The sequence below is a fragment of the Lithobates pipiens genome, unplaced genomic scaffold (assembly GCF_037356315.1).
Source record: "Lithobates pipiens isolate NorthernLeopardFrog02 unplaced genomic scaffold, aLitPip1_a1.2 Scaffold_23, whole genome shotgun sequence".
Classification (NCBI taxonomy): domain Eukaryota; kingdom Metazoa; phylum Chordata; class Amphibia; order Anura; family Ranidae; genus Lithobates; species Lithobates pipiens.
Window position 1 is genome coordinate 214,334,150 of NW_027507785.1, and position 25,323 is coordinate 214,359,472.

Here is a 25,323-nt window from a genome sequence, read left to right on the forward strand (position 1 = left end):
TCCATTCTTCCTTTATCCCCAGTAAATTCAATCAGGCAGCGGACGCCCTCTCCCGCTTTTAACCTTGTCGCGTTTTCGTTCAGGTACCCGGAGCCGGACCAACATCAGCAGCTATCCCGGACTGGTCTCAACTGACCCTGGATTAGCCCCTCACCTCCTAGCGGCTACCCAACTCATTTGATCACTCCCTTTCCCGCAATACCCTCAAGGCCTATCAATCAGCCTGGAGGGCCTTTAACCAACTTCGTCACGTATCACAGCACAGAGACGTCCCGTGTCAAGCAAGTCACAGCCTTCATTTCCTACTGCCACTCGCAGTTGGCGTTATCCTTTAATACGATCCGGCTATACCTGACCGGTGTACAACATTTTACGTCCCTCCAGGACCCTACCGTACCCTTCCTATTTTACCACGCCGTTCGGGCTGTTATGCGCGGTATCCAGGAAGCGCCAGCCGATGACCGGCACCAAAACGACTGCCTATCACAGGAGACGTTTAGAAATATGTCAGATTTCCTGGCTACTTCACCTTTTCGGTCTCCACATTGGTGTCATTTACAAGCAGCCATACACCTGGCCTTCTACGGCTTCTTACGGCCAAGCGAGTTTACTTGTTGTAGCCTCACAGCACGCATGCTGTACGAGCACCACCTGGTCCGATACGAAGACCATTTCGTCTTACACTTAGCAGTCTCCAAGACGCAGCAGCTTGGCTCGGGTTCGGACATACACCGCTATAAGTCCAACTACCGCTGGTACCCGGTCGCCATTCTCGCGTGCCTGTCGGCCCCTTTTTGGCTGATCAACCAGGAGTTAGCCCTCTTCTGCTATTTCTCACTAAACCTCTGAACGCTGCCCGGTGGAACGTGTCAGGATACTCCCGGGTATCCTCTACCTCTGTCCTACTCACATTATCAAGAAGTTGGGCAGATGGAGGTCCACCTGTTTCGCCCGCTACATACCCAATCCGTAAGCGGAGATGACCCAGGCCTTCGTCGAGCTCACCCAGTAACAAACTTGGATCAATAAAATGCAACCCCTACCTGAATGATTTTGCCCCCTTATTTTGGTATACCGTACGTCAGACCAGGGCACACTTTCAGGTCCATTTCAAGTAAGCGAGTTTATGTTAACCTTGTTTGTCATCCTTAACCGTATCGGTCAGAGGGCTCCATACCATAAATAGAAAGGCCAGTATGCTGGCCTGAAATTATGGGAGGAGCCCGGTGGAATATATAACCAGCCCATTCGCCTGTCCTCCTCGTCGGTTCCGGTGCGCGATACCCACCCACCCATCCCCCTTTTCAGGGCATTTCTCAAGCATCATACTCCTCATGAGAGTACTCTTTTCTCCCCATTCATATTCATTTCATTTATCACCCACTTTCTATCTAAGGTATGCCCCCTTATTTTGGTATACCGTACGTCAGACCAGGGCACACTTTCAGGTCCATTTCAAGTAAGCGAGTTTATGTTAACCTTGTTTGTCATCCTTAACCGTATCGGTCAGAGGGCTCCATACCATAAATATATATATATATATATATATATATGTATGTATATATATATATATATATATATATATGTATATATATATATATATATATATATATATATATGTATGTATGTATATATATATATATATATATATATATATATATATATATATATATATATATATATATATATATATATGTATATATATATATATATATATATATATATATGTATGTATATATATATATATACAGCCAGTCAGACTAGTTATATATATATACATTGAGTGTAGCCTATATATACACAGTGCATTCAACGGTGTACACAGTATATAATACAGTGTAGTGCGGTGTTAAAAAAAAAATACCCATTATGTCAGGAAAGCAGAAGCTCACAGGCCACTAAAAGAGGGCAAGCAGCCTCTGAAATATTATTTAACAGTAGGGACCATCCCTGCACCCAACAAGAGTAACTGAGGGGTTACAGTGTTCTGGCACCACCAACAACTAAGACCCAATGTTTCTGCCCCTGTTTAACAGGGACATGTAATTACAATTTTTGAAATAATATTTAACAGCAAGGACCATTCCTGCGCCTAACAAGAGTAACTGTGGGGGGTTAACGTGTTCTGCCACCACCAACACCTAAGGCCCAATTTTTCAGCAGCGTATGTAGTGCACTCAGTGTAGTATATATAATACGGTGCAGGATATATAGTGCACTGTATAAATATACAGTATCTCACAAGAGTACATCCCTCACATTTTTGTAAATATTTTATTATATCTTTTCACGTGACAACACTGAAGAAATTACACTTTGCTACAATGTAAATTAGTGAGTGTACAGCTTGCATAACAGTGTCAATTTGCTGTCCCCTCAAAATAACTCAACTCACAGACATTAAGCTCTAAACTGCTGGCAACAAAAGTTAGTCCACCTCTGAGGGAAAATTGGGCCCAATTATCCATTTTCCCTCCCTGGTGTCATGCAACTCGTTAGTGTTACAAAGTCTCAGGTGTGAATGGGGAGCAGGTGTGTTAAATTTGGTGTTATCACTCTCACTCTATCATTCTGGTCACTGGAAGCTCAACATGGCACCTCATGGCAAAGAACTCTCTGATGATCTGAAAAAAAATAATTGTTGCTCTACATAAAGATGGCCTAGGCCAGTGATGGCGAACCTTGGCACTCCAGATGTTTTGGAACTACATTTCCCATGATGCTCCACTACACTGCAGTGTGCATGAGCATCATGGGAAATGTAGTTCCAAAACATCTGGGGTGCCAAGGTTCGCCATCACTGGCCTAGGCTATAAGAAGATTGCCAAGACCCTGAAACTGACCTGCAGCATGGTTTCTAAGATCATACCGCGGTTTAACAGGACAGGTTCCACTCAGAAGAGGCCTCCCCATGGTCAACCAAAGAAGTTGAGTGCACGTGCTCAGCGTCATATCCAGAGGTTGTCTTTGGGAAATAGATATATGAGTGCTGCCAGTATTGCTGCAGAGTTTGAAGGGGTAGGCGGTCAGCCTGTCAGTGCTCAGACTATACGCCGCACACTGCATCAGATTGGTCTGCATGGCTGTCATCCCAGAAGGAAGCCTTTTCTAAAGATGATTCACAAGAAAGCCCGCAAACAGTTTACTGAAGACAAGCAGACTAATGACATGGTCTGATGAGACCAAGATAAACTTATTTGGTTCAGATGGTGTCAAGCGTGTGTGGCGGCAACCAGGTGAGGAGTACAAAGACAAGTGTGTCTTGCCTACAGTCAAACATGGTGGTGTGAGTGTCATGGTCTGGGGCTGCATGAGTTATGCCGGCACTGGGGAGCTACAGTTCATTGAGTATGTGACATACTGAAGGAGAGCATGATCCCCTCACACAAGGCAGTATTACAACATGATAACGACCCCAAACACACCTCCAAGATGACCACTGCCTTGCTAAAGAAGCTGAGGGTAAAGGTGATGGACTGGCCAAGCATGTCTCCAAACTTAAACCCTATTGAGCATCTGTGGGGCATCCTCAAACAGAAGGTGGAGGAGTGCAAGGTCTCTAACATCCACCAGCTCTGTGATGTCATTATGGAGGAGTGGAAGAGGACCCCAGTGGCAACCTGTGAAGCTCTGGTGAACTCCATACCCAAGAGGATTGAGGCAGTGCTGGAAAATAATGGTGGCCACATACAATATTGACACTTTGGACCCAATTTGGACATCTTCACTATTTCTCACAAATGACGGTCGGGCCCTGGCACACAACGCATCCACCGGACCCGCTGATGGGCTCCCGCTGTGTGTAACCACAGCAGGTGTGAGTGCGCCCCAGACCCAGAAATGTCAGATCCTTTACCAGGTACATGATCTGGTGCAGAGCAGCCGCCCTGCCGCAGTAAATCTTCAGTGGGCAGACGCTAAGCCGTTAAAAGAAAAATATTTAAAAAAATAATTAAAAAAATGTATGTTTTCAATTGTGATAAGGAATAGTATAACAGAAAAGGCAAACTTATATAGGCCATACATGGATTGTACCCCCAACTAAATTTCTTTCAAAAATCTGAAATTTTGTGCGTTTTGTGTTCCGATTGGCACCATTGATTTAGAAGTTTAACCAAGCAAGCCTTCAATTTGACCTCATGTTGCTACAGAAAATAATTTTCGTGGCTGGGAATCCTCTCTTCTTTCCAGGTCACAGCTCGTGTGCATTTCTTTTTTGGTTATATTTCTCGCACAATTCTCCCATCATTGATTATAAATTTGTTGCCCGTGCCCGATCACTCAAATTTGATGGCCGTATGAAAATCATGAAGAGAAACATCCAAGCCCAGCGCAATTTTGCTGGGCTTGGATGTGGGAAAATGTGTAATGTTCTGATAAAACCAAGGTTGAAATTTTGGCCATAATTCCAAAATGTTTGGTGCAAAAACACCATACCCAAGCATGGTGGTGGCAGAATCATGCTTTGGGGCTGTTTTTTTCAACTGGAACAGGGGCCTTACACGGTTTGAATTTTGAAAGAATTTTCTTTCGAAAATCCTATCTAAGAATTTTCGTACAAATTTTGCACCATTACTGGGCTGCAGCAACAGTCGATTTTCGTGCAGAAATCAAATTTGAGGAATCAGACATGTTGGAAATTTTTTTAAAAACTAATGATTTTCTAATCAATGATGGAAAAATCGTGTGAGAAATGTAATAAGAAAAGAAAAATTACGGAGAGAAAAGAAAATTCCCGGCCAAGAAAATTATTTTCTGTAGCAACATGAGGTGAAATTGAAGGCTTGGTGGGCCGAATTTCGAAAATCTAATTTTCTGTTTTTGAAAAGAAATTTGTTCGAAATTGGATCATGTATGGCCTGCATTAGTCAAGGTAGAGGGAATTATGAACAGCAGCATTTTGGCAGAATAAGACATCTGACACTTGTAAAAGTGTGTAATGTGTTGAGGTATGTTTACAGGCATCAAGCATTTTGGTGCTAATTCATTACACTGAAATGAATTAACGCTTAAGCACTAAACATGTCCAGAATTAATGCGTGTTTACACACATTAAGCGTTTTTCTGCCAAAACTGTGCTGTTTCTCTGGACACACTGACAGTGGGTTTTTACCTGCCTTTAAACTTCTCTAAAATCTTATATGTGAATGGACACATGCAGAGGCCTTTGGAGGCCGGAAAACAACAAACAAAAATTGCTACACGCCCCTAGGAGCAGCTGAAAAAAAAAAGTATGCATAAGGCCTAATACAGGAGGTGAGTTACTCGACTGATCACCAAGGGAAGCTGGAAGGGGGAAAAAAGCTATGAAAATAAAACAAATGCAGCCACCACATCTAATGATTGATAAGCTGCAATACCTTACATTTGTACTGTAAGTCATTTTCTGTTTTGCAATTGTTCTCTCATTTTTCTGTAAAACTAAACTATGGAAAAAAGAATTACTTTGGTTTTCTCAAATAAACATTTTTTGATTAAAAAAAATAATGCACACTAAAACAATCAATCTCATTAAAAAAAAGGGGTCGATGGGGTAAATAGGTTTCAGGTTTTCAGCATTTGTAGTTCGGATCAGATCACAAAATAAGTCATTAATCTACAAGAATAGTCTGTAGTCTTAATATTTATTGCAAAGTTACACTAAATGATCGCTGTCACTAGCTGCTATAGTGATCATTCAAGCAGGAGCGGCTATAATTGGGTCTTGCTCACAAACCAGGACTTCATGTGTCAAGCTGACAGTGGGTACAATGAGTTTAGCACGGGCACATTTGGAAAAGCACTTATGGAGTGGGAATCCATTAACTTATATATATGTCCTGGAGACTTACTGGAAATGTATAGTGTTTTGCATGCATGTTTTTAAAATCATTTACTTCTTTTTCATTTTTAAACATAAAATAATGCATATGAATACTTCTCTCTTAAAGCAGAATAAAAAACATCCAATCCTTATGACCAAGTTTAGATATGCAGCAGACTTTGCAGTCCCTCTAAAAAGTTGTTCACATTGGATCACTTTTCAGAGGCATTTGACGGGGATAAGGAGGCAATATCTCCCCTCCTCACCGTCTGTTTTAACCCTGTAAATACCTTACCACCGCACCACAACCATGTGCATTGTGTATGGTTTGAGGGCGGTTGCAACATGGTTTCATTCACTGCCCGTCAAACATGACAGGGTTGTATCATTTGTGCTTTGATTGTGTACACCCCCATCGGCTCAGCCCCTTTTTTACTCTCCCAAATCACAAGTGTAAATAAGCCCTTACAGCTCAGAAAGGTGTCATCTTAGCCCCTTCCCAAGACATCCTTGGCTTGTGCCTCTCCATCTTAAACCTTACTTCCTCACCAAGCCTCAATTTACTTTAGCTACAGATGTGGTATTAGCCAAGCCAAACAAACCATTGTAAGGGCTTGGATGAAGCAACTTACACAATTCACACCACATGGAAGGCCCTGGTGTCTTTTGTGTCTCATTCTTTCTGATAATCTTCCTTCTCTCACCCTCTATTTCTATTCATTGAACTTTCCCTTCTATACTTTACATTGCTTTGATGAGGACTTGGGTGTTTTTCCTGTCTATGATTAACGCTTCCGTCTACATTTCCTTATACTTTTCATAACTCCATTCCCTTACACATCTATTTTCTGCATCATGGGCTTGCATGTCTTATGCTTATTCATGTCATATACAGACTATGTACTTATACACTGTATTGACAATTTCTATTGTATGACAGTTGTGTACAGATTGTACATTATATATGAACCTCTGCGACTTGGTTTCCTGTAAAAATCTTTAAAAATAAAATCTATTGAAAGTGAAGGCATCTGTAATCAGGGATCAAGTCCTGGGGAAAAAAGTGTGGAAACCCCCACCCAAGATCCACTCCCCCACCAAAAAAAATAAAAAAATGATACGCTCATATGCACAAATGCTTCAAAAGTGGTATTTTTCATCCAATTTTCGTATTGTGTGTATGAAGCTTAACTGTTAGTACATAAAAAAAACAATCCTCAATAAACATAAATACGGTAATTCTCTGAATAATCAGCATTTATTAAATTGTGCTTCCATTCAAATGTGAACATCATGTTCTGATCTTTATTGGGGAATTTTATTTTGTATATAGACTGTTTATGTGGCGAGTTTACACTTTTCATTGAACAGCATTTGGATTACACAGGGTTAAACGGATAGGTCATAAATTAACTGCACATTATCTGGACAGAATGCTTAGGAGATGTATATTAGCTTGGGGGGCTGCAAACTCCGCAGGGCTCCAACACACACTCGCTGCTATTCCAACCCTTCACATATTTCCACATAAACTTCCCTCCTGACATTAAACTTTGCCAGGTACTGTGCTCAGCTTACCACCCCAAACTGATGTTCCTCCCTCAGCTCACCTCTCTCCCTGCATGTCCTGTGAGAAGAATAGCTGATCTACCCGTCAGCTAGACCTAGACCTGATCTACTCGTCAGCTAGCTGTGATTGACAGGTAGATCGAAGCGTAAGCTGTCATGGGGCCCCTTACTGGCAACGCCTGAAGGGTCAGGTGTGCGGCACTTATTATTGCGAGCTGTGTCGGCAGCAGCTAGTGTAGCACCTGCCACACAGCTCGCATACTTCAAAGTCTTGCAGGACACTGCTGCTAATGGGAACTGAGTTCCTGTTGTGGAAAAAGTACAGGAACTCCGTTCCCATAGGACTTGAGCCCTGTCTGTAATCTTCTAATCAGTCACCGAGTTTCAGGTCCAAACTGTAAACTGGGCATAAAATCTGTTCATAGAACACTAGTCCTGGCCACTACACCACCCTCATCCAACAATCCAATGCTATTATATATGCCATTATGTTTATACCATGTGTGCATGTATGTATATATGAAAATACTTTTTTACTAGTGTTACAAATAAAAAATGTTTACTAAATACTCTACCTCCACAAGTCAATTGCCTCATTTAAAGTCCCACATTCCCTTCTCATGTACAATCCAATGCTAGAACCTCACTGGCTAGTAAAGACTCTGGCAGTGGACTGTGTAATAACATCAGTAGGGCTTAGTAGTAGCTTGATTACAGGTCAAAACCAATCATGGGCCTGGAATCCATGAATTTCACAGGGACTGCTTTAAAGATTTTTACAGGTTCTTGGAAAATCTGTTTTTCAGCGCTTAGCTTAACCACTTACCTACCAGGCACTTTCATCCACTTCCTGCCCAGGCCAATTTTCAGCTTTCAGCTCTGTCACACTTTGAATGACGATTGCGCAGTCATGCAACACTGTACCCAAACGAAATTTTCATAATATTTTGAGAAAGATCAGGCTTTCGCTTGGTGGTTTATCACCACTTGTTATATTTTGCTAAACAATGAAAAAAGGCCAAACATTTAAAAAAAAGTTCTTAGATTTCATTATGAAATTTGTAAATAGGTAATTTTTCTGTGTGCTGATGAGGCGGCACTGACAGGCATCACTGATGGGCACTGACAGTGTGATTATAAGTGTAAATGTCCCCTGTGCGGATTGCCGCTTACCGGCTCTGCCCTCCTCATGCGATAACTGGAAAATCCTGCTTACACTGTGATCAGCTGTGATTAGACACAGCTGATTACATCGTAAAGAGCAAAAAAAAGGTTTTTTTATATATTTTTGGGGGATATTTATTATTATAAATATAAATTGACGCGCTTTTTTGCTTATAGCGCAAAAAATAAAAACCGCAAAGGTGATCAAATACCACCAAAAGAAAGCTCTATTTGTGTGGGGGAAAATGTTGTTTGGGAGCCACGTCGCACGATCACGCAATTGTCATTTAAAGCGATGGAGTGCCGAATTGCAAAAAGTGCTCTGGTCTTTGCCAAGCAAAATGGTCCAGGGCTTAAGTTGTTAATCCTGTCTTCTCTGATCCTCCAGTCCCCAATCCATCTCCTGATAGAACAGAGCCTTGGAGGCACTCTGCACATGCCAAGTTTGGTGTGTATTACTAAAGATTTTTTTTTTCTCTTGGGAGGGTGCACGTGACTGGCACAGGGCCAATCAGCACTGTCCAGGTAGAGGGTCAGGGGTCATGCAGTAGTCTCATAGGCCAGTCAGAGTAGAATGAAAACTCCTCTTACAAGCTTTAACCAGTGCTTGGCCGGAACAATGATAGAAGTTGCAAGATTGCTACATACTACTGATGAGAAAAGGTATTTAGCAGTTTATATTTACTAAAATAATTGCATTTCTATGTTCTGTGTACTGTGAGAGACTAGATATAGTGAATGCGGGGTCCTAGGTTTATTAACATTTTAAAGTAGAACTAAAAAAGGTAAAAATAGGAGTTTTAAAACAGCTTACCTGTAAAATCCTGTACATCATGGGACACAGAGCCATTGTAGTTACTATGTGGGTTATAGGACACATTCAGGTGATGGACACTGGCACACCTTAAGACAAGAAGTTCACTCCCTATATAACCCCTCCCACTACTGGGAGTAGCTCAGTTTTGTAGCAAAGCAAAGCACGTGTACACCAAAAAATAAGGGAGGGACCTCTGTGTCCCGTGATGTACTTAAAAGAATAGGATTTTACAGGTAAGCCGTTTTAAATATCTTATATTCTTATTGTACATCACGGGATACAGCCATAGTAGTTACTATGTGGGATATCCTATAGCAATGCCAACTGAAGAGAGGGAGACACAAAAAAGTAGGGCACTAAGAGACTAGAGGAATTATACTGCAGCCTGCAGTACACTGCGCCCAAAGACGATATCCTCATGACCTTCTACATCTATTTGATAGAACCTTGTAAATGTATGGACTGAAGACCAAGTTGCGACCTTGCAGATTTAAGCCATGGAGGTTTGGTGATGCACTGCCCAGGAAGCACTAACAGTGGTGGAGTCGCTTTAATATGAAAAAGGTGGAATTTTCCTCTTTAAACCATAAGTTTGAACAATCACTTGACAAATCTATTTAGAAATAGTAGATTTCGATGCTGCCTGTCCTCTCGTAGGACCTTCTGGCAACAAAAAAAAAACTGTTTTACGAATCTGAGCGGTCACCTTCAAATAGACCTTGACTGCTCTCACCACATCAAGAGAATGTAATGACCTTTCTTCCGCAGAACGAGGTTCTGATAAAAATGAAGACAGAACAATATCCTGGTTTAAATGAAAACCTGACACTACCCTCGGTAGGAAATTAGGATCAGAACGCAATACAACCTTATCGTTATAAATAATCATATATGGCTCTTTACAAGAAAGAGCAGCAAACTCTGATATTCTTCTTGCAGAAGATATGGCAACCAAAAAAAAATTATTTCCTTGTTAAAAGGACCAAGGGAATATCTTGTATCGGCTCAAAAGGCTGTTTCCTATAATGCCAACAGGACTAAATTCAAGTCCCAAGGGTTCAGGGGTGACCTAACTGGAGGATTAATATGCGTTACCCCCTGAATAAAACTATGAACCAGAGAGTTTGAAGCAAGAGGTCGTTGTAAAAAACACTGATAAGGCAGACACCGGGCCTTTGATAGTGCTGCTTTTCTAATCCTATCTGTAGAAATTCAAGGATCCTACCTATGACATATTTCCTGGGGTGCCAACCCCTGGATTCACACCAGGAGACATATGCCTTCCAGAATCTATCATATAGGACTCTGGAGGCCGGCTTCCTAGCATTAACCAAAGTAGAAACTACTGAACCTGACAGCCCACTGTCTTTCAGAATGTGGATCTCAATAGTCAAACCATTAAATTTAGCATTTGTAAGGTAGGATGGAATACTGGACCTTGTGAGAGAAGGTCTGGCCGTGGCAGTAGGATCCATGGGTCCCCTACCGCCATCTTTACAATCTCTGTATACCAAGATCTCCTGGGCCACAAGAATCGCCTCCTTCCCTTCCTGCTTGATCCTGCGAATAAGGGGGTGGAAGCAGAACAGGAGGGAATGCATTGATCAGTGAAAACTGATTCCACAGAAAAACCAAGGCATCTTTTCCGCATGCCCGCAGATCCTTTGTCCTTGACACAAAGTTGTCAATCTTTTTGTTGAACATGGACACAAACAGATCCACGTCCGGAATTCTCCATTTTTGACATATTAACAGAAAGATGTCAGGGCGAATAGACCATTCTCCTGGGAACAACTGTTGGAGACTCAAGTAGTCCGCTTGCCAATTCTCTATTCCCGGAGAATTGAGAAGACTGCCGATAGGCAAAGAATGTTGTCTTCTGCCCAGGATAGGATATGATTTAACTTTCTCTGAGCCACACGACTTCTCGTGCCCCCTTGGTGATTGGTATAGGCCACAGTTGTGGCATTATCGTCCTGTCAGGATCCAGTCTGACAGGACGATTCGGTAATCTGAGCGTCCAGGCCTTCAGGGCCAGGTGTGCTGCCCGAATCTCTAGAATATTGATGGGCAAGGTCATTTCTGTTTTTGACCATTTTCCTTGGACAGATGCTTCTTCAAGGACTGCTCCCCAGCCCAGAAGGCTGGCATCTGTTGTCACCACCTTCCAGGTAACTGGTAGGAAGGACTTTCCTTTCTGAAGATTCTTGGATATCAAGCACCAACTGAGGCTTTGACGCACTTTGAGGGATAAACGCATTTGGAAGTCTAGAGCTTGGACCTTCTTGTTCCAAGTTGACAGGGTACTATTTTGCAGCAGTCTGGAATGAAACCGTGCATAAGGAACGGCCTCGAATGAAGCTACCATATTTCCCAACAATCTCATGCAAAGTCGAATAGAAGAATTCTTCTTTGCTTTGACCATCTAAATCAGTTCCCTTATGGAATTGATCTTTGCCTGGGGCAAAAACACCCTCTTCTGAGCTGTATCTATGATCAGGCCCAAGTACTGCAATCACCTTGATGGTTTTAAGGAGGATTTCTCTAGGGTTGAGAATCCAACCTAGGTATTCCAGGTAGCCAACTGTGGTGACCAAACTCTGGTTTAAGCGGGCTACCGACTGATTTATCGAGAGCAGATAGTCTAAATAAGCTATAATCATTATACCCTGAGCCCTTAATCTGGCTAAAGGGGGAGCCAGAACCTTTGTAAACACTCAAGGTGCAGTAGCTAGACTGAAAGGCAGAGCTACAAACTGAAAATGAAGATTTTCTATCTCAAAGCGTAGATATTTTTGGTGAGTGGGGAAAATAAGTACATGTAGATAAGCATCCTGGATGTCGACTGACACTAGCAGTTCTCCACCTTGTAGAATGGAAACCACTGATCGGATTGACTCCATGAGAAAAGAGCAGATATTCAAAAACCGGTTTAGATCTTTGAGATCTAAAATGAGTCTGACATTCCTGTTTAGTTTTGGTACCGTAAAAAGGTTTGTATAAAACACTAACCCTCGCTCTTCCATGGGGATCACCGATATCACTTTTTGAGACAAGAGATGATCCAAAGCCAGAAAGAGAGACTCCTTTTTTTTCTGGGTCTCTGGGAACGTTTGATCTGAGAAAATGAGGAGACGGGAACTCTTGGAACTCTAGTCTGTACCCTAGAGATATTGAGGAAGCCACCCATTTGTCTCAACACTGTTCCTGCTAGATCCTCGAGAACTGCAGAAGTCTTCCCCCCACTGGAGTGAGCAGGGGCACCCCTTCATAAGGAGGTTTAAGTATTTTGTTTAGTGGGTTTCCTCCCCCAGGACCTCATTTTACCCTGGGGTTGGCAGATGCCCCGGCACTGGAGAAGAAGCTTGTTTAACCAGTTGCCGACCGCCGCACGACGATGTACGTCGACAGCATGGCACGGGCAGGCATATGGGCGTACCTGTACGTCCCTGCCTTCCCGCGGGTCGGGGGCCCGGTGCCTGCGGCGGTCGGTTTTCGTCCGGGAGCGATCCGGGACGAGGGGGCGGCCATTCATTCATGGCCACCCCCTCGCGATCGCTCCCGACGAATAGAAATCCCCCGTGACATCACTTCCTCTCCTGTAATGTAAACACAGGAGAGGAAGTGATGTATTCTCTCCTCCGTGTCGGTATTTTTCGTTCCGACACGGAGGAGAGCGGATCGGTGAGTTGCACCAACACTCTACACACACAGTAGAACATGCCAGGCACACTCACACCCCCCCGATCACCCCCCCAATTACCCCTGCCCCCCAGTCACAGTGACACCAATGTCATTTTTTTTTTTTGCATTGGTGTCATTTGTGACTGTAATAACTGTTAGGGCAGTTAGGGTTAGCCCCCTTTAGTTCTAATGTACCCCCCTAACCCCCCCCCCCAATAAAGGTTTAACCCCGTGATCACCCCCCGTCGCCAGTGTCACTAAGGCTGGGTTCACATTGCAGCGGTTTATGAGAACGAATGTGATTCGCACCGCACTGCAGTGCAAATCACATCCGATCTCTGTGCGATTCGAGTTCAGCCATTCGCCGCACCCGCCGCAAATTCGCACGGGACCCTTTTTTTGGCCCGCAGCAGAATCGGATCGCATGGGTGTTCACACCATGCGATCCGAGTTTGCAGATCGCACTGCGATATGCTAACTGATCTGGGGGTGTCAGTAACATTTCACTGACACTCCCAGCAGTTCGCATAGGGCAGTGTGAACTGCCGCCGGGAGGCATGCGATGCGGGAACCCGCCGCGGATTCGTGGCGTTTCCGCATCGCTCCAGTGTGAACCCAGCCTAATAAGCGATCATTTTTCTGATCGCCGTATTAGTGTCACAGGTGACGCTAGTTAGGCAGGTAGGTATTTAGGTTCGCCGCAGCTTTGTATAGCGCCAGGGACCCCCATATACTACCGCATAAAGCCCCCTGATTGCCCCCTAGTTAACCCTTTCACCAGTGATCACCATATAACTGTTACAGGTGACGCTGGTTGGCTAGTTATTTTTTTATAGTTTCAGGGCACCAGCCATTTATTACCTAATAAAGGTTTAACCCCCTGATCACCCGGCGGGTGTCATTTGTGACTAATAACTGTTAGGGCAGTTAGGGTTAGCCCCCTTTAGTTCTAAGGTACCCCCTAACCCCCCCAATAAAGGTTTAACCCCGTGATCACCCCCCGTCGCCAGTGTCACTAAGGCTGGGTTCACATTGCAGCGGTTTATGAGAACGGATGTGATTCGCACCGCACTGCAGTGCAAATCACATCCGATCTCTGTGCGATTCGAGTTCAGCTATACAGATAGTATGGCTGAATTCGTGTCGCACCCGCCGCAAACTCGCACGGGACCCTTTTTTTGGTCCGCAGCAGAATTGGATCGCATGGGTGTTCACACCATGCGATCCAAGTTTGCAGATCGCACTGCGATATGCTAACTGATCTGGGGGTGTCATTAACATTTCACTGACACTCCCAGCAGTTCGCATAGGGCAGTGTGAACTGCCGCCGGGAGGCATGCGATGCGGGAACCCGCCGCGCATTCGTGGCGTTCCCGCATCGCTCCAGTGTGAACCCAGCCTAATAAGCGATCGTTTTTCTGATCGCTGTATTAGTGTCACAGGTGACGCTAGTTAGGCAGGTAGGTATTTAGGTTCGCCGCAGCTTTTTATAGCGCCAGGGACCCCCATATACTACCGCATAAAGCCCCCTGATTGCCCCCTAGTTAACCCTTTCACCAGTGATCACCATATAACTGTTACAGGTGACGCTGGTTGGTTAGTTATTTTTTTATAGTTTCAGGGCACCCGCCATTTATTACCTAGTCTCACTAGTGTACCCCTAAATTTAGGGGTGTCTACTTTCCAAAATGGGGTCATTTGGGGGGGGTTTGTGCCATCTTGGCATTTTATGGCCTTCAAAACTGTAACGCCCTTAGAAAGCCTGAAGGCGGTGCTTGGTTTTCGGGGCCCCGTACGTGGCTAGGCTCCCAAAAAGTCCCACATATGTGGTATCCCCGTACTCAGGAGAAGCAGCAGAATTTATTTTGGGGTGTTATTTCACATATGCCCATGGCATGCGTGAGCAATATATCATTTAGTGACAACTTTGTGAAAAAAAAAAAAAAAAAAAAAAGTTTGTAATTTTCCCGCAACTTGTGGCAAAATATAAAATATTCCATGGACTCAACATGCCTCTCAGCAAATAGCTTGGGGTGTCTACTTTCTAAAATGGGGTCATTTGTGGGGGTTTTGTGCCATCTTGGCATTTTATGGCCTTCAAAACTGTAATAGGTAGTGAGAAGTGAACTCAAAAATTTACGCCCTTAGAAAGCCTGAAGGCGGTGCTTGGTTTTCGGGGCCCCGTACGCGGCTAGGCTCCCAAAAAGTCTCACATATGTGGTATCCCCGTACTCAGGAGAAGCAGCAGAATTTATTTTGGGGTGTCATTTCACATATGCCCATGGCATGCATGAGCAATATATCATTTAGTGACAACTTTGTGAAAAAAAAAAAAAAAAAGTTTGTAATTTTCCCGCAACTTGTGGCAAAATATAAAATATTCCATGAACTCAACATGCCTCTCAGCAAATAGCTTGGGGTGTCTACTTTCTAAAATGGGGTCATTTGTGGGGGGTTTTGTGCCATCTTGGCATTTTATGGCCTTCAAAACTGTAATAGGTAGTGAGAAGTGAACTCAAAAATTTACGCCCTTAGAAAGCCTGAAGGCGGTGCTTGGTTTTCGGGGCCCCGTACGCGGCTAGGCTCCCAAAAAGTCCCACATATGTGGTATCCCCGTACTCAGGAGAAGCAGCAGAATTTATTTTGGGGTGTCATTTCACATATGCCCATAGCATGTGTGAGCAATATATCATTTAGTGACAACTTTGTGTAAAAAAAAAAAAATATTTTTTTTTTGTCATTATTCAATCGCTTGAGGCAAAAAAATAAAATATTCAATGGGCTCAATATGCCTCTTATCAATTTCCTTAGGGGGTCTACTTTCCAAAATGGGGTCATTTGGGGGGGTTTTGTACTGCCCTGCCAATTTACCACCTCAAGAAATGAGATAGGCAGTCGTAAACTAAAAGCTGCGTAAATTCCAGAAAACGTACCTTAGTTTGTAGATGTGACAACTTTTGCGCAAACCAATAAATATACAATTATTGACTTTTTTTTTTACCAAAGACATGTGGCTGAATACATTTTGGCCTAAATGTATGACTAAAATTGAGTTTATTGGATCTTTCTAATAACAAAAAGTAGAAAATATCATTTTTTTTCAAAATTTGCGGTCTTTTTACGTTTATATCGCAAAAAATAAAAATCGCAGAGGCAATCAAATACCATCAAAAGAAAGCTCTATTTGTGGGAAGAAAAGGACGCAAATTTTGTTTGGGTACAACATTGCATGACCGCGCAATTACCAGTTAAAGCAGCGCAGTGCCAAAGTGTAAAAAGACCTCTGGTCATTTACCAGCAAAATGGTCCGGTCTGAAAGTGGTTAAAAGAAAAAATGGTTTAAACTTCTTAACTGGTAAAAGGGAACTTTCTCCATTAGAAATTCTTTGGATGTATTTATCCAGATCTTCTCCAAACAACCGTTGACCATGAAATGGAAAACTAGACAAGAGCTGTTTGCATGGCGTTTTGGCTGACCAATCTTTCAACCGTAGAATTCTACGCACATGTACCAGCCCGAGCATAAGCCATGAGGCTTGGAGATTAGAATCTTTCATAGTGTCTACTGTACAACATAACACCTCTGATATCCCGGCCAAATCATGGGCCTGCTGATCAGGAATAATCTTGAGCACCTCTTTAAACTGGTCTTTTAAAGACTGACATACTCCAATCGCTGCCAGCGCAGGCTGAACCACTGAACCTGCCAGAAAAATATTGTTCTTAAATAAATAAATAAATAGGAATAAATAGGAATTCCAACTTCTTATCTGTTGGATGCTTCAGCATTTGAACATTGTCTACAGGACAAGTCAAGTTTTTGTTCACAGACTGTATAGCAGTGTCAATTGCTACAATATCCCCCATTTCTTATTAAATTCTGCCTCCATAGGATAAAGTGTTGAAAACTTTTTTGGAGGAAAAAACTGTTTATCTGGGTGCTCCCACTCAGAATACATAAGCTTTTTCAGCAATGAATGGATAGGAAAAGCATGAATAGGCAATAGGCTGGGGAGGCTTTAGTGAACCCAAACAAGTAGTGGGCTCATCGGCTGACTCTGATATTGGCAGCAAAAATGTGGTGCAGACCAATCCAGTGAGAGATTGTACCAACAACCTTTCCTGTGAACCCGATCCATCCTTATTAGACTTTTCAGAAGAGGAGTCATCAGCTTCTTCCTGGTCCCCTGAGAGAAAGGCGTCATCTCTCACACCCTGTTCCTCAGTTTGAGAGTCCTGGATAATGGACGGGGACCTATTACGTTTAGTCCCACTCTGGGATGCGATTAAGGCATCAATTATTTGTTCCAAGCCTAAAATGGTTGAGGAAAAAAAATCTTTGGTAATATATAGCAGTGCTAAAAGCAACTGCAACACCCGACGTCCCTGATGGCTCACTCTGACCAGCCATATCACTCTCAGGGGAGGATGCCATATTTTTTGAGATGGCTTTAGGCTTCCTATTGACTGTAGATTCTTTCTAGAGACCTTTTTTGAGGTGTTTTTACCCCCCCTTCTGACCATGCACAAAGCAGAGGTACTACCAGAAGGAACTCATCCACTGCTTGAGCAATAGTCCAGCCCAGCCACTGCTATTAATGCTCAGCCTGATGCAATAGTAAATGTGTCAAAAGGAATGCCTGTGTCGCCAAACCTCTTTCATGCCCCTCTTGCTCTGGTGTCCCTCTGTCAGCTTGCAGCAGTAAAAATGGTGCTTTAAAAACACACATTCCCGCGCTGGACATTGGAGGATGCCATTGCTGCGCAAAGTTCCAAGCCTCCATCTCCTTCGACCCCTCCCTCTTTTTTTTTAAAGAGTTTTCACGTGCGAGTGCGGGCTTCTGATCCTATGGGATCACTCTGGGGGGGGGGGGGGGTTTCGTTTTTCTCCTAACTCTCTTCCTCAAAAAAGGGGGAGAATACAGCACACGTGGGGGTGTCTGATGAGATGGAAACCCCCCCCCCCCCCCAGACTTACCAGAGGTCTGCTGCTGACTGGAGAGAAAGGAAGCCTGCTGCTCTGGACACATTGTGATGTTTTGAGCAAAGCATGAGAAGGTATATGCTCCATACAGCCCCCAGTGGTGACACATAGGCATGACAACATTTACTGATTTAAAGGAGACATAAGAAAATTCAAAAATTTCTTAGGAAACTCCACTAAAAAGAGAAGCGTTTACAGGCTTTGCACACGAGGCCCGGGTACCATTCATTTCGGCCTAAAAGACACTTTGAATGGATCCAGCTGCATAGCTAACCCCAGCAAAGATTGCTCCAGTGGAGCTCAGCACAGCACATCTTTACTCATGACCAACACCTTAGACACTGGCGAAAAAACTGAGGTACTCCCAATAGTGGGAGGGGTTATATAGGGAGTGGACTTCTTGTCTCATGCCACGTACACACGACCATTTTTTCCGTCAGAATAAACTGACGGTCGTTCCGATGGAGTTCCACTGAAATGGAATTGCCTACACATGATCACACCAAAGTCCGTTTGTTTAGAACGCAATGACGTATGACGGGACTAGAAAAAGGAAGTTCAATAGCCAGTAGCCAATAGCCAATAGCTGCCCTTGCGTCGTTTTTGGTCCATCGGAATAGCATACAAACGGTTTCCCAATAGGAATCGATTCCGTTGGAAAGATTTAAAACATGTTCTATTGCTAGGTCCGTCAGAATTTTTGAAAAAATAAGTTCGATGAAGACCACACACAATCGGAATATCCAATGAAATGATTCCGTCAGACCTTTTCTGCCGGAAAGTCCAGTTGTGTGTACGTGGCATTAGGGTGTGCCAGTGTCCATCACCTCAAGCTGGCCTATAACCCACATAGTAACTACTATGGCTCTGTGTTCCGTGATGTAAGATAAGAAACTTTTTTGTTAGATTTGGATAGAGTGGAGAAGGATTAGAACACCTGTCCAATTTTTGTTACTGTCTGTGCTACCGTCTGTGTTACTGTCAAAAAATCCCAAAATATGGTTGGTCTCCAGAACAGGAATAGAGAGGAAATCTTCCAATGGGAACATTAGTCACGGTGACAACCAGGAATTCCCTAATTTCCTGTTTTTCCTATGGAATGGGAATTAAAGAAAAGGAAATTTCCCCAATGGGACACAGATAACTTAACAAAAAAAAACACATATACATATTTATTAATATTATACACACACATATAGATTATATATATACACACACACACACACACAAAACTGGGGTTATAACCCCAGCTTACTCTATCCAAAATGAAAAAAAAAGTTTTGCCAATATTTCTAATTTAAAGATGGATGAACGTCAGGAATGTGTAAAAGAATTTAAAGTCAGCAGCTAGAAATACTGTAGCTGCTGACCTAATAAACAGACACTTAATAGTCCAGGGATTCATCACTCCAGGCCAGTTCTTTGCTGGTCTACAGGTCATAAGCGCCTCAATGCGTGAGTCGCGCTGCGCTTTATGAATGGACCTGCAGCTTCCTGGGATATGCGACGTGTCCCAAGGAGGTTGTAGGCAGGGGAGAGCAATCCAGCAGCGTGAAAGTGGGAGCAGGTACATGTCAAATAGGTCAGAAATATAAAAGTGTAAGCGCCCAACTTATGTGTATAACTCTTAAAGTGATACAACAATATACAAACGTATGTGCACACATGTGTAGCAAATGAGTGTAGTGTGACCCCCAAAAAAATGGGGATAATACTGGTATGTATACCAAAAAAAGAACAAATGATGAATCAAAAGTGATAATCTGAAAATATGTGTATGAAATTAACTGAAAGCTATATAAATGTTTATCCCAGTGAAAAGAAAAACAAAAATCAATCAATACAAACACATAAAAGTATAACTAATAACAAAGCATATCAGAGGAAAATAGGCAGTGGCGGAGTCCTCCACTGCCTATTTTTGGGAGGACTCCGCCACTGCCTATTTTCCTCTGATATGCTTTGTTGATCACTTTGGAAATGTGAGTTTGAACTATTTTTATTAAAGGTCTTTTTTAAAAAAACGTTATTATGCCATGTTGGCTCTGTTTCTTCATCTTTCATGCCTGAGCTGTTGTCGGAGTTGTCCATGTATATGAAAAACAGTGATTACATCCAGTCGTCTGTATGAACCGTATGTGGTGCGATTGGAATACCCATTCTGGGACTACTTTAGCCGGGATTACAAGCTCTTGTAGACCCCTGAGGCGTATGTCTACTTGGGTCATATTCATCCGGTAAGCCTGCACTTCGTAAGGTGGTGGGAGCTTCACAGGGTGGAACACCTTTTTGGTCACAACAACATAGGATCTCGGTGGACACCGGAGCACATAGGAACTGATATCTTGCACGTTTAATTATGGACTTTATCACCCTTATTAGTTATACTTTTATGTGTTTGTATTGATTGATTTTTGTTTTTCTTTTCACTGGGATAAACATTTATATAGCTTTCAGTTAATTTCATACACATATTTTCAGATTATCACTTTTGATTCATCATTTGTTCTTTTTTTGGTATACATACCAGTATTATCCCCATTTTTTTTGGGGTCACACTACACTCATTTGCTACACATGTGTGCACATACGTTTGTATATTGTTGTATCACTTTAAGAGTTATACACATAAGTTGGGCGCTTACACTTTATATTTCTGACACTTTTCCCAGCTATAAAGATCCCAATTTTAGCGTGTTAGCAGCCTTCAGCTTAGCCTTATTTTTCTTTCACCGATCACTGCGCAGTATTGTTGTTTTTTTTAGCTTTACATGTCAAATAGGTACCACTCCCAGAAATAAAGCAAAAAAACATCCAAAAAGAGCTAGGGGGAGAAGTTTTTAGGACTTGACAGGTTTACTTTAAAGCCACAGAGCTGGGATTTTCAAGGAACATTCTTTCCACTACACATGCTCCAACGGTTATTAGAAGATGTATCAGTTTTTGGTGAACTTTCACTGAAGAATGCAAGTTATCTTGTGTGATCTTTTTCTAGGTTAACCATTTGTAAATCAAATATAATTATGTATATATATATATATATATATATATACACATATATACATATATATACACACACACACACAGGAATTTTTTTTTTTTTTAATAGATCAACGCAAATGTGTATGGTATCCAGCAAAATGATTTCATGTAACACATGAAAGGACTCTTTCTGCATTCTCTTTCAGTGGTCACTGGTGTCCTTTGTTGCACAAAATCAAAATGAAAGACTCTGATATGTGGCAGAAATATTTTGCAAGGCATAACTTGCCCCTGTTGCAAATGACAATCTACCTGGAAAAAAGGAAGTTTGCTGCTGGTTGGTGAATCCAACCAATCGGTGTAGTAATAAATGCATTGAAAACAGCTGCCATTATCAGTAACTGATCAGTTATAACTGTTATATAGACACTCGTGTATCATCTGTTGGGTTGATCGCTCAATTTTATTACATTTCAGCTGAGCCTTTAAAGACGGCAAGTACAAATCTTATATGCCAGTCACAGCAAGTTGGCCAAGAAGTCTATAATCACAACTTGCCATCATTTTTGTACCTCCATTTATTTATGGCATTGGCAATTAACTGTCACAATTCATAAAATATTACATTTCAAACTTAACTTCATGCGCACAAAATTTCTGATTGCCTCTCAGACTGAAAACAAAATTGAAAGCTGTAAAATGCCAAGTCCTATGCCTTGCCCTCATGTGTCATGCATTCTTTATTGCATGCCATCCTGCAATCTGTGGAGACTTCACTCATAATCCTTTCCTTTGCCGTAACAATTTTATGAAGCATTCTTGTTCTGCAAGCCGGTTCCTTGACATTCTATGATGTTGCTATCTGTGTTGGGTTCATCACACTTTGTCACTGTAAACTTAGCCTGTTGGGAAGTAAAGACATAAAACAGGTCATTATATATAAAAAAAAAATTTAAAGACACACACATACACCACTGAGCAATTATTCTTGACTGACAAGCCAAATGGTCACTCATGGCTGTCCAGCAATAGGCATCAAACCAATAGCACAAAAAAAGGAACAGTGGCACTAGACCAACAAGATTAGGTAAAAAATTGTATGACACCTGGATGCACAAATGCACATAAAAAATCTATAAAAAAAAGAAATGTGAATTATAAACATTACACATTAGATCATATTATAGTCCATCCAAGTCTGTTATGCAATTCTGTCAGCACCTGAAGGCTGCACCCTTAGAGCGAAGCAGTGGACTCTGTGGGTACAACAGGAACAGAGGGGCACCAGACTAAGTGTAGTATTAAAATCACAGATTTATTGGTAAAAGTAAATAGCAACTCACAAGACTGAAGGATCAAATAGGCATGTGTAATGGAATCGCCAGTCCTGGAGTCTGTGTAGACTGGGTTTTCTCCTCACACATGCACATCATGTCTTAGAGCATGTCTCTGTGCAATGTCACCAGATGGACAGAAATATTAGCAAGGCTGCCGGTCCATGCTAGTGTGGTCAGTTTACATCTTGTGTCACGCTGCTGAAGATACAGGCATGCTGTGCTAGAGTACAGCATGCCTGTATTTTCTGTGGTCAGTACAAAAGCCGTGCTTCCACCGCCACTTCACTCAGCTGTGAAGGAAACAGCGAGGTTATGCCGCCGGGCTGGATGGCGTTCCATCACTTCCTTCCATGACGTAATGCCCCAGCACTATACACCCCCACCAGCAGGTTCGTACATCACTGTAGAAGCTGCAGCATTCACATCACCTGCTCCACTGACCCCGGGGAAAGTGGTAAAGGAATACATTTTTTTTAAAACAAGCTCAGTGATTAAAAACCTACATTTCCTGATTTAAAAAAAAAAAAAAAAATATTACACATGAGTAAGGTTTACAAACACTTTAAGGCTGCAATCATGCTTTTTTAAAGGATAAGTCCACAATTTGAAAAAAAAAAAAAAAAAAAAACGCAAATGTTTTTTGCAGGTAAAAAAAGGTGCATTTCTTATTCTCAGGAGCCTCCAGAGAATTGCATCCACGATCAATGGTTCATGGGTACAATGTCAGGCTCCTGCAGACACTTGCTACAGCTTGCTGCCCATACTTCTGTACAGGTATAGAAAGTTGTAGGTAGTGTAAATGAACTACAAGAGAGCTCACCAGTGCTCATGGAGAACTACAAGCAGTCTGTTGCATTGGTAGAAGGTGCTTGTATTTCACAGATTCCTGCAAATTAATGACAAGGCTGTGCCGCAGTTTTTGAAATCTGACAGTGGGTGCAGAGGAGGGATCCCCTCACCCGCTGTCACTGGGGGGGGGGGGGGATTGGGGAGTTATGGGGACAGGTGCTGGAGCATTGAACACGTTATAACCCAAAATATGGGTGTAACATGCGCCAAATGGTGAACTTAAGCTGGCCAAAGACGGTGTAACTTTCTTTTAGGCTGGATTCACACCTATGCAGTTTTAGTGCTTTTTGCAGATTTGCACTACAGTCCATTTAACATGGAACACGTTCTGTAGTGCAAATCTGCAAAATGCAAAAAGCACTAAAACTGCATAGGTGTGAATCCAGCCTTTATGGATTGTTTGCAGGAAAGAAAAAAATTGCTTGCTTCCCCCAACACAGTGCTGATGGGGGAATCCCTCCTGCAGAGCTATTGTGTTCTAACAGTAGGGGGCCAGGGGGAGCTATCCCAGCCAGAAGAACACAGTGATGTCATAAAAAATTTGACAGGCTGGTTGGACCCAGGTTGAGCGATCAACCTGGGTACAATCAGCCTACCCATAGATAGTTCAAGTTCAGCAAGGACTGGCCGAGTCGAACCGTCCATGGCTAGCTATAGCATTTAAATGACATGTCTTGAATGACTCAACTATATCCAAGGAGTCTTTTATTCTCTCCCAATTACAAATTGTGGGTCAGTACAAATGTGGAAGGCCAAAGGGATTATTATTTAGTGTTCGTTAATATTCCACTGTTACCCTGTCCAGGTTTACAAACACTTTAAACATCCCACAAAAGGTATTAGTAGATTCTAGTGTAGCAGGGTGTTAAGGAATTTTTTTAGTTTGTTCCTTTTACTGAAGAGGACACATCCTCCATGTGGTTTATTCTAGATAAGTGGCAACAGAAGATCAGTTCACAGGTCAGTGTATCCCCAGTTTCTTATCGGACTTGCTGGACCTTCCTTTAGTAAAGGATCTAAAAACTTTATCCTTCAAAATATAATCCAGGGCAAATACTAAGAAAACATTTTGCAGGCAATTCTTTTAATATGCCTGTAATGCCCTAGCATTTCACTGGAAATCGGCTACTGTTCCCAAGCTCTCGTACTCAGAAAGGCTAATTAACCCAGCTCTTCCTTTGTACAAAATGTACTTGGACAGTGTGCAGCTCTTTTCAAGTACAGTAGCACTCATTTTCCCCAGAGACTGGAGAAAGAGATGAAGCTCTGCTGATTCCCATCACCCTAATCATATGCAAGCAAAAATGCTTTTTTATTTTCCCTTGCACCTGGGTATTCTTTACAAAGTGAAGCTTCACCACAGTTGGACTGCACTTACAAAAGGTAAATATGCTGGACACTTTTGCAAGTGATTTCATCATCCAATCATGTGCAAGCAAAAATGCTGTTTATTTTATTTTCCTTCCATGCGATTGGGTATTCTTTGTAAAGTGAAGCTTTACATCATTTACTAAGCTCTGGAGCAACTGCACTTGCAAAAGTGCACAGTCTATTTTCCTTTAGTAAATCAACCCCATTATCTTGTAACTGTTGGGGGTCCAAGTGACATGATGGTTTATTTATTAACTGGTTTATTCCTTTAATCTATCATAAAGGCCTTCAGTAATTAATAAATTAATATATTATAGGTTTGCTATGGTAAATAAAATTTTTAAGACTAAAAATTGTATCACAATAGCTGGGTTAATGATTCGATTCTGTATCTACTGCTCATCTTCAAAAGAGATACAGTGTGATATTACTTGCCGACTTATTTATTTTGATAATAAACCAATCAGATCTCATCTTTCACAGGTTCAGAAAGACAAAATGATTGCTGATTGGTTGCCATGGGATAAAGCAGCTTACACAGATCTTTGTTTTGATCAGGACTTACCTTTGTTAATTGCTCTGTGAAGTGTATGGCTGTTTGCGTATGCAGGGTAAGAGGACCAGTCCTAACCTGAGAGACTCCATCTGCCAGAGCCATGAAAATAATCAACTGTAAAAAGAAGAAAAAAAATTAATTTTCAACATTGCAGTGGCGTTGATACAAAATTTACACAACTACACATAATCTTAAAAGCCTGGGGAC

General features: G+C 42.2%; 1 protein-coding gene across 4 annotated transcripts in view; it reads right to left on the reverse strand.

The window, feature by feature from the left end:
* Window positions 1-21,447: 21,447 nt before the first annotated feature.
* Window positions 21,448-25,323, reverse strand: part of RTCA (RNA 3'-terminal phosphate cyclase) — a 67,425-nt gene continuing 63,549 nt past the window's right edge. For all 4 annotated transcript variants that reach the window (XM_077452829.1, XM_077452828.1, XM_077452826.1 and 1 more), the window contains exons 11-12: window positions 25,126-25,230; window positions 21,448-21,905 (exon numbers count right to left, since the gene is read on the reverse strand). In XM_077452829.1, the coding sequence (XP_077308955.1) occupies window positions 21,810-21,905; window positions 25,126-25,230 (201 nt within the window). In that variant the 3' untranslated portion in view covers window positions 21,448-21,809. The remainder of the gene's footprint in view (window positions 21,906-25,125; window positions 25,231-25,323) is intronic.